This window comes from Mytilus edulis, chromosome 14 (genome assembly GCF_963676685.1).
Source record: "Mytilus edulis chromosome 14, xbMytEdul2.2, whole genome shotgun sequence".
Classification (NCBI taxonomy): Eukaryota; Metazoa; Mollusca; class Bivalvia; order Mytilida; family Mytilidae; genus Mytilus; species Mytilus edulis.
Window position 1 is genome coordinate 51,424,070 of NC_092357.1, and position 15,654 is coordinate 51,439,723.

The 15,654-nt window shown below is 32.1% G+C and overlaps 1 protein-coding gene and 1 long non-coding RNA gene across 2 annotated transcripts in view; one reads left to right on the top strand and one right to left on the bottom strand.

The window, feature by feature from the left end:
• Window positions 1-1,660: 1,660 nt before the first annotated feature.
• The window catches only part of LOC139503586 (uncharacterized), a 39,096-nt gene continuing 25,102 nt past the window's right edge, over window positions 1,661-15,654 (bottom strand). The window contains exons 16-25 of the mRNA XM_071293387.1: window positions 15,333-15,570; window positions 14,388-14,559; window positions 13,663-13,873; window positions 11,021-11,178; window positions 9,392-9,544; window positions 5,470-5,656; window positions 5,019-5,124; window positions 3,671-3,720; window positions 2,547-2,813; window positions 1,661-2,021 (exon numbers count right to left, since the gene is read on the bottom strand). Of these exons, the coding sequence (XP_071149488.1) occupies window positions 1,933-2,021; window positions 2,547-2,813; window positions 3,671-3,720; window positions 5,019-5,124; window positions 5,470-5,656; window positions 9,392-9,544; window positions 11,021-11,178; window positions 13,663-13,873; window positions 14,388-14,559; window positions 15,333-15,570 (1,631 nt within the window). The 3' untranslated portion in view covers window positions 1,661-1,932. The remainder of the gene's footprint in view (window positions 2,022-2,546; window positions 2,814-3,670; window positions 3,721-5,018; window positions 5,125-5,469; window positions 5,657-9,391; window positions 9,545-11,020; window positions 11,179-13,662; window positions 13,874-14,387; window positions 14,560-15,332; window positions 15,571-15,654) is intronic.
• LOC139503587 (uncharacterized) lies at window positions 6,613-8,428 on the top strand. The gene is made up of 3 exons (XR_011659133.1): window positions 6,613-6,916; window positions 7,671-7,750; window positions 8,311-8,428. It is a non-coding gene; the product is annotated as an uncharacterized lncRNA (long non-coding RNA).

Genomic DNA, 15,654 nt, shown 5'->3' on the forward strand with positions numbered 1-15,654 from the left:
CACAAGGAGTTTTCTAATATGTATGAATAAACTATTCCGATTATTTGGTCTTATATGTATAAAGTCCCCAAAAATTCAATGATAGACTTTGCAAGATTGAGTGATTAATAGGGAATTCAATAAATATCAAGAAATAGTACTGTAACGAAAACCGAGCGGTCAGGCCTTGTTGTTAAAACTATTAATGTTTATCCCTTAGTGTGTTGCTATAATAATGTGTTTTATAACAATGCATAATTATATATATGAACTAAAGTTATAACTGGCGATCCTTCTTTGGTAGTGAGGTACTCTGGTATCGTGGTACTTTGTGGTATTCTGGTAGATCTAAGGTTGGTTCTGTATAGGTTTTTGTAAAATAACTCTTGGTTTTACTTTAAGATGTATCAAATATCAACAAAACATACACTTATCATATCTCTCAGCAGTATTCTAGTCTGACAAATAAATACTTTATTAACTTAGAATTTCGTGAATTAAAGAAAATGGATAGCGGAAATTAATATCTACCCCGAAAGTTTATTAGCTATAGTTTGGTAATCGGCAAATGGTAAATCAATTTCAATGCCAACAGATGAAGTTTCTCGCGAGATGTTATTTTCTAAATTTCTCGCGAGAAGTTATTTTCTAAATGCAACTTGTTTAGGAAATAACAAGCCCACATTTTACGGAAGTAGTCTGGCTACGTGTATATTAAAAGCGCTTGGAATTTGCGTGTGTTACTTGCCCAGGGTAAAGTCGTACTGGAGTCTTATCTATTTTCTCCGCCGTATTTATACTTAGGTAAACCGTTCACCATTTTGGCTTACCATTTACCTAAATTACCTTATCCAGAGCCGACGTAATTACAAAAATAGGTTATGACGTCATTTTATTGTACGTCATTTTAAGTAAACAATTCACAGGTGTTCCGATTGAAAAAAACATAGGAAAGAATAATAAAAACTTACAATGTTTAAACATAGTTATACAAGAAATATATAAAAAGAACAGTCAATTAATGGTAAGGTTTAAACAACATCATCACACAATTTTAGGGAAAACAAGTTCCATTTCAAGGGACCCCCATTTCGTTACAGTACCTTAAAAAACAATCAATAAAACAACTCAAACCTAATACACTTATTTTAAACCTACACTTTATTTGATTGTTCACTTTATTATTACCTGGAAAACTGTTTTTTTGTAAACATACAGGACAGCCGATATGAAGATTAAAAGCACACCATTGTATGAGTCTTGTAGCTATCTTGTGATAACCCACACTTAATAAGACACCGTATTTGGCACAACTTTTTGGAATATTGGATCCTCAAAGCTCTTGAACTTTGTACTTGTTTTACTTTATAAATATATTTATTATGAGCGTCACTGATGAGTCTTATGTAGACGAAACGCGCTCTGGCGTACTAAATTATAATCCTGGTACCTTTGATAACTATTGACACCACTGGATCGATGCCACTGCTGCAGGATGTGTCGTCCCCGAGGGTATCACCAGCCCAGTAGTCAACACTTCAGTGTTGACATGAATAAATCAATATTGTGGTCATTTTTATAAATTCCTGTTTACAAAACTTTGAAATTTTTTAAAAACTAAGGACATTTTTTATTATGAGCGTCACTGATGAGTCTTATGTAGACGAAACGCACGTCTGGCCTACTAAATTATAATCCTGGTACCTTTGATAACTATAAATAAGCTTATGCAGTTTAATTAATTATTAGATAAAGTAACGTAAACGCAAAGTTTGCAGATGATCTCGGTTGCTCAGGAAGGATAAGCAGATCCTGCTCCACACAAAACAAATTATTGCTTTTTGAATTATTTAAAGTCTTTCTGACATCTGTATACGGACAAATATGATTTATTTTACAACTATTAAAACAATTTATTATGCTCTGGTCTTGCATTTCAATGTGTTATTCAGTCTATAATTCTGCGCTCCAGTCGCTTGTACCCCACCATGCTATCGTTTGTACAGACCCACCTGCATCGACGATCACTCCTGATATAGAACCTAAAATTAGACCAGGCATGTAATAAATTCACATTGATGTACACACAACATTTTAAGTATCCATTTTATAAATAGAAATCTTATAATCAAATCCATTGATACGTTTCCTATTACAAAAAGCATTTTGTTAAATTGTCTTGCATTTTTAATCAAAGTAGCACATTTGTAAAATTATTGTGTTACTTCCTAATCGATTGACTGGATTTCAGGTTTTGGTTTGTGACCCGGATTTGTTTTTTTTCTATCGATTTATGAGTGTTGAACATCGGTATACTATTGTTGCCTTTATTTAAACTGGGGTAAACTACTGTCATCATTTTAAATTAATACGCTATATATAGCATTATGACTTGCTTGAATCTGTGTATACTGTAATTTGTACGATGACATTATATAATTGACGTAAATTTTATAAACATTTTACCAACATGACCAACTACACATACTTTTTTCAATTGAACTAATAACAGAAGTAAGAGTTAGCTTCTTTAGAATGATACTTCAGACACAATTATATTTGTATACCTGTAATATCTTTATTATCATATGTAAATCCATAAGACGTTTTCCAATCATCCACACTTAAGGAAGTGAGGTCAGCAAAAGGAATTATTTTGTGCATAGTGTAATTTTGGGCTGAAATGATATCACTAGCTTCATCGTTGCTGCACATATTCCATTCGAATCCATTATCATAACTACAGACGTAAGAAATCCCTCCATCAGAAATGCCAAGGACGGTGGACGAATTTGCTATAACACCGATGACATTTGCAACTTTATCATCCATACCTAGAAACCAAATAAATGGAATTGTTTTAACTTTACCAAATTGTGACTGTATACTTCATTTTCAACGAATTGTGTAAATGGTAAAATTGGGAAAAGGAAATGGTGAATGTTTCAAAGCGACAACAACCCGACCATAGAACAGACATCAGCCGAAGTAACACATACAGGTTGCACTTTGTCAATACAGCTGTTTCTCAAACCACGCTTCTTTTGGGGAGATATATAGTATTCATAGGAATTTCGTTTTGTAAACGAACTGGTTTCCAGATATGATATGTATCTTTCATCTCATAGAGACATAACTTGGCAATGTTACCAATATAAAAACGTATTGTTGAGGTGAAATTAAATTCTGAAGTAGGCACAAAGTGAAGGTAGGGGTAGTATAAACTCTAACAATACATCTGTTTAAAGTGTGCCGTACAGTCCAATAATTTGAACTTTGAATTAAAAAGTAATGTATTTAAACTTTCAATTCTGTGATATCATTTTTACGAAACTTCATAGTTAAAGTGGCACAGTTTTAGCCAAAAAAGGGAGTTGCTAAGGGAAATTGCATTGCCTATATTAACCGAAATGCAACATTTGCATAGATTTCAATAGACACTGTTTTAATTCAAATAAATTGTAAATTATCAATACCAATCATATATAAAATACGAGATTTTAACATGGATATTGAATATATAGTTCATTTATAATATTCATTATTATTCCATTACTGTTAAAAAAAACTGTTTGCAAGAGACTTTAATAATATATTAAAAAAACATATTAATCCATGAAACAGGACATCTGTATGAAACACAAATATGTATCATTTAAAAGCACACACTATTCTTTGGTTTTCCGTTTACCTTCCCATGTTTGTCCAAGATCTTCGGTTATCGAGCAAAGAACGTCTTGACTGAAATGAAAAAAAAAGAAATAATAGAGTAAAACAAATAGAAAATATCAACATATGTTCTTGAGATGTACAGTAACATGGATGCTACACTTATACTACAAAAAACCATAACGTGGAATAGTATTCTTTTATTTGTCTATATGAATATTACTGTTACTGTTTGGTTTGTTTTTGGTGATATCAACTTGACGTGCTTTTGTACTTAAACCTCCCATCATTGTGTTATTGTGCTATGGTAAAATATTGTATTCTTGTCTTTCATTTTTGGTAATGTGTTTTTTTCTATGTTCCAGACCGCATGAGTATTTAGACCGTACGCGTACGGTTCGGACCGTATGAATACTTTTTAAAAATACGCATACGGTCGGACAGTACGAGTACGGTCTGCTTAGCTGGTCAAATTTATTAGCTATAAATGTATAATGAAAATAAACATAACTGAAATCGTGAATTAATATAAAAAAGTTAATTGTAATTGGGATAAAAACTAAAAGTTTTAGCTATTTAAAAAAGTTGTGTTAATCTAATCTGTTAATATCCTGATTTTAGCATGTCAGTTATACATGTACATGAAAAGGGGTTATGTTGTGTTTTTTTTTGTCTGAGCCAAGATATTTATTTCGTCCTTTACGAGATCAATTTTATTTAGTTTTTCAACGCTATCAATCAAATTATTTTTTCCCATATATATTTAACACTATAAGGTATGTGGAAAATCTGGATTTAGAATATTTTCTTAGTCATCTGTTTTAGCAGAATACTTTTTTAAAAATAAAATTTGGGATCAGAATATTTAAAAAAAAAAATACTCCCCCCCCCCTTTTTGAAATAAATGGACTTTCTCCTGATGTTAGAAATCTGACGTTTCTTGTAGTATCGTTGTTACATAGTTGTATGTTTTATAGTGATTAAGATCATAATACTATGTTGACTGCTGAATCCCTATTTTTGATATTTTTACCTATTATGTCTGTTTGATTTGTTCATACAACGTTGTCAGTATAATGGAATTTGATGCGACAGCCATATAAGTGAGAAGTTAAGCTAACTATAAAACAAGGCTAGATCCACCATTTTCTACACAAAAAAATGCCTGTACTCAGTCAGGAAAATGACAGTTGTTTTCCATTCATTTGATTTGATTCACCTTTTGATTTGCCATTTGATTACGGACTTTCTATTATGAATTTTCCTCGGAGTTTTGTATTTTTGTTTTTTTTACTTTCTGTTAGAAGTATTAGAGAAGTTGAAAAGGGAAATCTTTATACAACAGGATCGAAAATATATTTTCTAAATACCCTTCTTCGGCCTCCATGCATGCAAAGATAGTCCCTTTAATCTGATCTACTAATAAAGTCCTTTTTTCTACAATTTTAGTTCCAATAGCTGTTGTATAGCAGTTTCCTATAACAAGTATTAATTTTTATTATTAAACATTTTAAATTAAACCGATGGTGAATTCAGCGTGTATAAATAAAAACAAGATATTATTTTAATACTAAGACGTTTAAGGAAATTTGACATGTTTTTATTGGTTCTGAATCATTGCCTTTTTGTTGGTTTTCATTAAAAAAAAAAGTCATTGATCTACACTTTACTCTTTCGTTACGTATTTAGTTTAATTTCTCTTTAGAAGTGATGTGAATTATACAAGTCCTTTCGGATTGAGATACATATATATACTTTATAAATGCACTGTAAATTGGCAAAAGACAAAAGCGAAGATTTTTGACAACTTTACGTACGTACCTGTATAGTCGTTTGTCTTTTTGACACCTTGTACTTCAATCCTAAATCCTGGACGACATGTTTTTACTGTTGCACTCTTCGGTATTACTCTTAAATATCGACTTGTGAACATCTCATTGTCTTCAAGCATTATGTCAAAAGAGTCATCTACTTGTTTATTATTGTCATCAAAATTTACGTTAAACATCTAAAATAAAACAAACAACGATTAAAGGGGAATATCATATTCACTATCTGCTTTTTTGTGGATTTATTGATAAATTAGGTACGACATCAAAAGATCAATGTAAAATAAAAAAACTTAATTCAAATAGGGTGGGGGTTGAACTGCTGCAAGATTTGGTTATCCGACATTGATTTTTACATATATCCATATGGGTCAATCAATTTTTCCCAAATTAAGTGAAGAGGGGGGGGGCGGGGGTGAGAGACTCAGTGAAAAAACTATGTGAATTTGATGTCGTCCCTTGATTGATCGATTTTTAAATGGCTGTCCAGTGATAGAAAAATCATTCTTACATGGTGATGTGAATAAAACATACTTTTTTATCACTTTTGTCTATGGATAGTTGTGTTATTGGTAATCATACCCCAAATCTTAACTTTGTAATAATCAACATAATCATTGTTTTATTTCGAATTTATTGAGCTCAACATTATTTTCTTAAAACCGTTCTGGGTTAATTTAGCCTTTGAATTGCATTAAAGAATGCATAAGTAATTTGTTTATTCATTTCCATCATTTGTAAACTGACAATTTTTAATGACGATGTATCCTTATCATCACGAAGGTACTGCATTAAACTAGTATGACCTATGCTGAAATGACTAGGTGGACCGTTACGTTTGAGCTCACACAGTAATAATTCTCACAAAGATATGTCATGATCTGAACAGCTATGTTTAGAGTTTACACAGACTAGTTATTAACACTATAGCCGTATTTCACAGACATGACACACACATATATATACACACACATCTTAAATCAGTTGTGTCCAAACCAAGGACCGATCCGTCGAATCCCATACTTAATACATGCAGAAATTTATACTAATAAAGGTGTAATACCACCAAATCATGATACGGCACATCCGGTTGCATACGAAAGTAGGTCTAAAAAAATATTCCCATGAATTTGACAGTTGTAGAAAATTAACCCTGCATTTCAATGCACTTAATTTTTTCTGAGTCATAAACATGTATGTTGGGTGTCTGAAAGCATCATTCTTTGTTTATTTGATGGTCTTATAAAATATTTTGGAAAGTTAAGGTTACCTAGTTACCAAAGCAGGTAACCAGTAAATAATAGTGTAAAAATTGGGTTGTTTACTTCCGGTGCTGGTTACTTTCTTATATGCAATGAAATGTAGTGTGAAATTTTCACTGTAGCACTGGACAGGATTAAACTTTATTCATGCAAAGTATTTCTTTGGTTGAAATAAAGGTAAATACTGTACATTTTTTTTAAAGTGCCAATTTAACAAAGACTAATAGGGGAAAATCAATGGTGGTATTACACCTATTTAGGGAAACTACACGTGCACTGGTGACCTTATTGTACTTTCATTTTTAAAAATTATTACTAAACTAGTTCATACGTTGTAAAAATGGACTATTCAGAATGGATTGAGACACAGAAAGCACGTTTGAGGGAAAATTGCCTTGAAATGGGGGTTTACGGGTGTTTGCTAAGTCAAATGGGTGGACAGACAAGGCTGTATTCAGTGTATAGTGTTAGGTTTCCTTGGGACAGAAAAAAAAGAACCTTGTATGGTCACAGATTTGCATACATGTTGCACACTGAGAAATTTGACCTATCAGAGGAATTTGATGTGTCTCATCTGTGTCATCAGAAGAGATGCATTAACCCTGAGCACTTGTCTTTCGAGCCGCCTCATATTAACCAAGACCGCCAAGTTTGTCGTGGTACACACCCAACAAGGTGTCGAAAACACAAACCCTACCAAGACTGTTTGATTTAAAATGGTAAAACAATAATGGTTTTAAAGAGAAGTCTTATTTTTCTTCATATGATATAATTTAATTTATGAAATACACTTTTGAATCAACATACATATATTACATTGAGACCTTTCTTATAGCTTGCCATGCTAATCCCCATTTTACGTGAGCCTCTGTGTCAAATGTTAAATCACCTTTACAGTTTTGTTTATACAACATGTGATTTTTCATTTCAGTGTTAACCATGAATCTGACAAGCATTCTGTTGAAAAATCTTATATGTGAATTGGTCTGCAGATGACACTTTAGCATTGAGGTATGTATCAACTAATGTCATGTTTTATTTTTGTTTTGGCCGCAAAAGTTTACAATTTGCCATTGTGCCATCTGTATTTTGCACCGACAAAACATCATCTAAACACTTGCCTTGGATTTATACACATCAGAATCCAGTCTCACATACTTAAATTTTATAATTCGTACCAATTTTTTTTTTTACCAGCATTCAAAGGGACATAACCCTTTTTAAAACCATTTTGATGTATTTTTTATTACTCTTTCTCCTCATTTTTTAATGTAAAATACAAGAAAGTGGACTTTTTAGGTGTAAATCTATTAGAAATATACTGCAATAAATAAATGAAATGATTTTGATATCAGTAACAATTATGATTGACTGAAAGGGAACCGTTATTTGTCATACTCGGGGAACAGACCAAAAACTCAAGTTACACATAAGGGCTTATAGAAACTTCGGTGGAGACTGTTAACATTTATAGAAACAGTTCTTTCAGCTAAAACACTTTAATTGTTGATTTGACATTACATTTCTTTCATTTTTTCTGGGAAAATAATTACATTTGCTTTATTTTTTAGGCAAAAGATATCAAGTTTTGATGAAAAAAGAAGGAAGAAGGAAAATGGACCAAAACAGACCAAAACAGACCTTCAAATGAACTCTAAAAGGTGCAATAAAATTGTATATCATCTTAAAGTTGTCTTTTGTATCCTATTTAATTGTTTGAATGCTTAGATCATGAGTATATGATCAGATATTAGTCAACACTGCATTTTATAATTATACACTGAAAAAAGGATTTTTCGAAGAAATAAGACTGAAATCGCCGTAGGATATGGCCTTACATTATAGTGATTTTCTCTGAAACTATAGATCTGACTGAAACAAAACTTGGCAGTTATGCTTGAAATAACTTGCAATTGGAGGGAAAAAAATTACATTAAGTTTATTTGACATTTAGGTGTTCTTTAGGTGTAAAACCACCAAATCATGATACGGCACATCCGGTTGCATACGAAAGTAGGTCTAAAAAAATATTCCCTTGAATTTGACAGTTGTAGAAAATCAACCCTGTTCATTATCACTGAACTAGTATATATTTGTTTAGGGGCCAGCTGAAGGACGCATCCGGGTGCGGGAATTTCTCGCTACATTGAAGACCTGTTGGTGACCTTCTGCTGTTGTGGTTTTTTTATTTTGGTCGGGTTGTTGTCTCTTTGACACTTTCCCCATTTCCATTCTCAATTTTATTTCAATGCACTTAATTTTTTCTGAGTCATAAACATGTATGTTGGGTGTCTGAAAGCATCATTCTTTGTTTATTTGATGGTCTTATAAAATATTTTGGAAAGTTAAGGTTACCTAGTTACCAAAGCAGGTAACCAGTAAATAATAGTGTAAAAATTGGGTTGTTTACTTCCGGTGCTGGTTACTTTCTTATATGCAATGAAATGTAGTGTGAAATTTTCACTGTAGCACTGGACAGGATTAAACTTTATTCATGCAAAGTATTTCTTTGGTTGAAATAAAGGTAAATACTGTACATTTTTTTTAAAAGTGCCAATTTAACAAAGACTAATAGGGGAAAATCAATGGTGGTATTACACCTAAAACGGGATTTCATCATAATGTTTGGTTTATAGTCGTTGTTTAATTTACCTTTTCACTAGTTGTTCCATTATCAAAGATACTTGTCCATGTTATACCAGTCTGGCTGGTTTGAATAATAAACTGTGTTATATAGTCCAGGTTATCATCACCGACAGAAAATAATAATAACTTATACACCTTCCATTTATTCCCAAGGTCGATCTAAAATTTAATAGACAAACATTTATATTTCAGGAATATTGGTCGATTAAATATTTGAAAGTTAATATTTTCTTGTATATGACTAAGAACAGTTATCTTTCCACAAAATTACCGATATGCCCCAAATCATAAAGATGACGTGTAGAGAATCATAGATTATCGTTGGTTATCTCAACGATATTGATTTTCTAGCTTTAGCCGGTTACGCCGAGAGCGAGAAAAGCAATCGAGTTGAGATTACCAATGATAATCTGTTTATCGCTATTTTACCTATGACGACGTTGTCAATTTCATGTCAATTTCATTAGCAACGTCAAGTGCTTCCTTAGTTTCTAACGATAAGTTTCCATCTCAAGCGAGTAGCATGCTATGAACAATTATCACAAAAAAAGATCAAAGAAAAAATGCACAAAATAGCGATAATGAAAACACTACGTTATAAATATTGAGCATCCGAAGTGCTTTTCTAGATTTACTTTCACTAGAAACAATCGGAGACGAATATTTGAAAGCCACGAATGTGTAAGAACCAAAACAGTCGTGGAACTAAGTGACACAAAAAAAAGACGTAAAGAATAAAGAAAATAGCCAATTGAAATCCGACTCAGTTCAACTTTGCCCGATGGAGTCAGAACCTAAGTGTTTTAGTAATTTCTAAAAGTAAGAATTAATTTCCTTTCAAACATCAAATAAGCAAAATTGTTCAAACGCAAATGTGTTTTTACTAAATGAAAGTCAAATTCTATTTATCTACGTACCTACAGCATTTTGTTCCCTAATTTTACGTGACAGATGCTTAAACTTTAGTCCAAATAATTATGACGTCTTGAAAGGCTATTATATTTTTTTTCTTTGACGCCTTACATCGACGTCATAACGCCAAACTCATATATTCAGTTGGACTTTGAGAAGGAATTTACTGCTTTATTAAAACGTTTAGCTGATTTCTCCTAAAGATGCTTCATTTTAGGTGTATAAAATATATTTTTGAACCAAACTCGGTACATTTTCATTGACCTGAATTTCCGGATAATGTAAAACAATGGTTCCGGAAATTCGGGTTTTACCGAGTTTGGTGTAAAAATTATTTTATAATCTCCTTAAAGGAAATCAGACAAACGTTTTAAAAATTGCAGTCGACATGTTCCCGCCTCGGATGGAATTGTTCCTTATATTATTATTTATGTAGGGATTAATTGGAAATATTTTGCACAAACAAACACATAAAAGGTAAGAATTTTTATATATGCATTTTGTTTTAGCCTTCAATAAAAATTTGATGGCTAAATTGGGTCTCAAAGTTGAGAGCAAAATATGCTCTCAAAGTCCAACCGAAAATGGCGGCTTCAGCATTATGACGTCGATGTAAGGCGTCAAAGAAAAAAATTATAATAGCCTTTCAAGACGTCATAATTATTTGGACTACTTAAACTTAAGAAGATTAGAATGCTTGATAAAAAAATATTTATAGATCACCTCTAAGAATTCTGCCCCACAGAACGGCTCTCCACGTACACCAGGACGCCAACCTAATGACGATGACGACATAGATGTATTAGCTGTATGTGGTTTATCCTCCGATGAGCCAAACCACTGACAGGATTGCAGTAATGGTCCAATGGACACCAATGACTCTGAAAATAAAACATATGTAATCACAATATGTTAACCCGTTAAGTTATTATCTTTCTTATACCTATATATTACTACAAAATATTTCTACTGTCTTAACTCAGACTTACATGGATTAGAAAATTGTAACATTGGGATGAACATTTTTTCTTCTACCTATTTTTATCAAAGTGATTGAATATCATATAAAACTGTTTATATGTTGATCTATGAATGCCTACCAAACTCCAGCTTTTGATTTATTAAAATTGTATTCATTCATATTTGAATAATTTAATTTTAGATGTAACGTGTCATCCGATTGGCTGAAATTGATTTGTTTATCAACTCATAGACATAATTAAGTCCTGTGACCGTGACGTCATGAACGTTTTTTCATGGTTTACTCCGGTTCAAAATGGAATTTAGAATTATGAAAAATAACTGTAATATTTGTTCTGCCTACTCGAATTAACATAAAAAATGGGGTGCACACTTTAAAATAACCAGCTACGCGAGTTATTCAGTGTGCACCCCATTTTTGATGTTATTCCATAAATAGAAATATGAGAGTTAAATTAACAATTCATCAATTATTTTACCGACACTTTATTCTACACGAACACTCAACTTGTAGCGTTATGTGAAAAAGATCCACTTAACATAATTTTCCGAAGTTAATTGAAGTTAATTGAATCCCTGGTTATCTATACTATTAAACGAGAAGACCTCATTTTGTGTGTCGCTTCTCTTCCTTCCACAATCAATCAATCATCATGCCTCTGTGTACTATATATAGGTAACATGCATAGTCGCATTTGTCATCCATTCTTATGATTATTCAGATTAAGTTATTTTGGGTAGAAAAACGACAAAAAAGGAGCCCGGATATGATTCCGTCATCAGACTGACTTTTAGTCATAGATAAGACTTCCGGTTTGAAACATGCACAAATACAACCAATCGTATGATAGATAACAAATAATGAAAAATATCTAAGCCAATCAAAGCTTTCTCCATATCATGGTGTTTAGATCGCAAAAACCACAGCTAATATACCTCCTTAGAAAGGACAATTATTTTTCGCGTTTATCTACATGTAAACTACGATTATATTACTTAAGTATATAAAGACTCTCTGTATTCTGTCTACTGTTTTCTTTTTTAAATGTTTACTAATAAATGGATCATACCAGTTGCATTTATATTAAAATAAGTAAAACATGTGACACAAGTACAACCAATCGTAGATTTGGAGAAAAACGACAAAAAAAGGAGTCCGGATATTGATTCCGTCATCAGACTGACTTTTAGTCATAGATAAGATTTCCGGTTTGAAACATACACAAGTACAACCAATCGTATGATAGATAACAAAAACGAAAAATAAATAAGCCAATCAGACTGTTCCCTTTGTCATGGTGTTTAGATCGCAAGAACCACAACATAACTATTATAACTCCTTCGAGAGGACAATTATTTTTCGCGTTTATCTACATGTAAACTACGATTATGATACTTTAATATATAGACTCTCTGTATTCTGTCTACTGTTTCTTTGAAATATTTACCAATAAAGGGGTCATACAAGGTGCATGTATATTAAAATAAGTAAATCATGTGGAAACAAGAATGTGTCCTTACGGGATTCGGGAATACATTTTTCGATTTCTAGATTTCGGGATATGAATATCTTTAAATTCTGCATCTCAGGATTTCATGTTTTTAATCCCGGGATTTCGAGATCATGACCCCTCTGACCACCCCTCAAATTAGCCTGAGTCGGTCTTAGTCATTTATACAAGATTCATATCCTACCATTGGCATATTAATAAGGCTCTCAAAAGAAAAGCACTGATGAATTGTCCTATAAGCATATTTTATTAGACTAATAATGGCTATATATAAGCAGTTACATTAATTTCATGTTTGAAGCGGTGCAAATTTTTAATTTAATTTGACTTTTACCAAAAAATGCATTGTAGAAAAGGAGAAGAATTATTGTGGTCTGAGGTCAGAAACACGAAAATAATTGAATTAAATCAGAAAGGAAACAAATATCGGACTTTGGAAAAAGGGAGAGGGCTATTGATACCTTTTATTAAATTCTCCATACATATATTAATATCTTTTACAAATAATCATCCTACAGCAGTTCGCAAGCTGTATGTGCCCGCGGGTGTGTTCTAGTGATAATTATTACAAGGATTTGTTAATTATTTTTGTTCTGATTTCTAAAATGCACAATATGCAAAAACCAAACCGTGTCTTACCATAAAAGGCTTTCAAACAACTAGATGTGCCAAGATGCAAAATAGAAAATAAAACTCAAAAAAATTGATATGGTAATCAGTTACTAAAACAAGTACTACAGTAAAGACTCCTGACGTGACACAGACAAATACAGAATAGGCCTGCTCGACTCAGCCCCAAATCCTGGACAGTGCTCGCATTTTAAATGAAATGAAAAATGATGTAAATTGATATTTGACATTAGGTGAACTTACCTAAAACATCAAAAGATATTTCTAAAATGAAGGGCTCCGGAAAGTAACGGATATCCGTGTCTGTTCGATCTGGTCTTTGTAATGACATGTATGTGACGTCAACAATCAAAACTGTATATACATCAACTGATCCAGGCTCAAACCATCCAGAAGGATCAAGTGACACGTTGAAGGAAAATTCAACCAAATCTTCAAAGGTAACTAAAGGAAACTGAAATTGCAGTTGCGAAACAGTTGAGTATAGTTAAATTGAATTGGTATTATTTTCAAAAATGATATCTCAGTATTACAGTGGTTTTCTTTTTTACAAAGAAAACTACAAACAATGAGTTCTTGAAAAAACAGTGTTGACTTTTTAAGTTTATTTTGTCATTTTCATTATTCCTGTATACAGTGGCAAAATAATAGATGAACAACAAGTAAAAATTGAATTTTTACGTAAAGAATTTATTTCAAATAAAAGTCTTGTAATCAACTTTTCTGATCGTTTGCTATATAAACGGAAATGATAACATTATACAACAATTTAGTTTTTTCATAACTATTTATCAGAACGGTTTTTTTTGTGAATTAATGACCAATTGCATTATTTCAGTGCATGGGTCAAACAATGAAGAGATCTTGGTTTCAGATTTTGCAAAGGAGGTTATTTTCCAAATTTCCAACTGTATCTAATAAGTATATTTAATATCGTCTCAACTATGAAATGGTATTATTGTATATACCGTTAATGTGACACCTTTTACATCCTCTGTTATGACTGGTTGTACATGTGTGGTATTCAGCAGTGTAACAAATGTTATATAATGAGGTAACAAGTATGAGAACTTCACATTGGATGCATGTGCCATTGATGTGTTCTGTAGTTTTATATTCCCATATATTGTTAGGTCTTCCCTGCAAAGATATACCAGATATACTCAACAACACATGTGTATGTTATTTCAACAAATTACAAAGTAAAGTATAATAAAGCTACGTCAGGGGACCTTAAAATCGAAAATCAAAGAGGTATCAATAATCTACCAAATAACATCCATCAGTCTGTCGGAAATTCAAAATGAATATGTTGTGTCATACATATTGTCATTCAGGCCTCGAACGCCTTACGACTGTATTTTTAACGACTTATGGAGAGTTGTCTCATTGGCACTCATACCACATCTTTATAGATCTATATACTGGAACATGGTCTACTTCAATTTCCAAACATACGAATGGTATTGGTTCGTGCCGCCAAGCTTTATTTATTTATTCAATGTAGTAGTGTTTTACATCCTGTCGTTTGTCTTTTTTTACATAACGTTGACATTTGGTCAGTTTGTCGTCGACTTAAAGTTTGAATATTCTTTTGAGATCTTTGGAATATCTTTAAGCACAAAACAGCAAAACCTGCAAAACTAGCCTTAATGTTGAAACTTGTCATTTATATCATGATTTGAGCTTTCTAAAAAAGGTATGTTGCTTTAAAACGTATTTTACACGGATGCTTATCTGTAAAAGTTATGTTTAGAGTAAAGCTGATGACGAATATCTTTACCAAACGCTATATCAATTTTGTTTAAAAAAAAAGTTAATTGCTACTTGTGTTTGAAGTCATATTTAGTAACTGGTTGTTATAACGCCTTATAACTGGAAAGAAATAGTATCTATGTTTGTATAATTCATACCCTGACATTGCTGGATACGAGAATGTATCATCACACCATGTGTCCAATTGAATTGTTGCCATTTCAGATCCCAGGACCGACACAGTAACGTCTCCAGTCACTGTTATGACTACACCAGAATCGCTTATTAAATCAAACGTTATAGTTTGAATAGACCCATCAGTGTTTCCAGGATGGTCTGTTACTTTAAAGATGAATTCTATTTCTAACATATTTTCATCAGTCGTGTTTAATAACCCTAAAAAGATAACTGTCTGAACATCATTTGTTTACAAATTAATGACTAATATGTTATAATATCATTAAACATTAAATATATTTC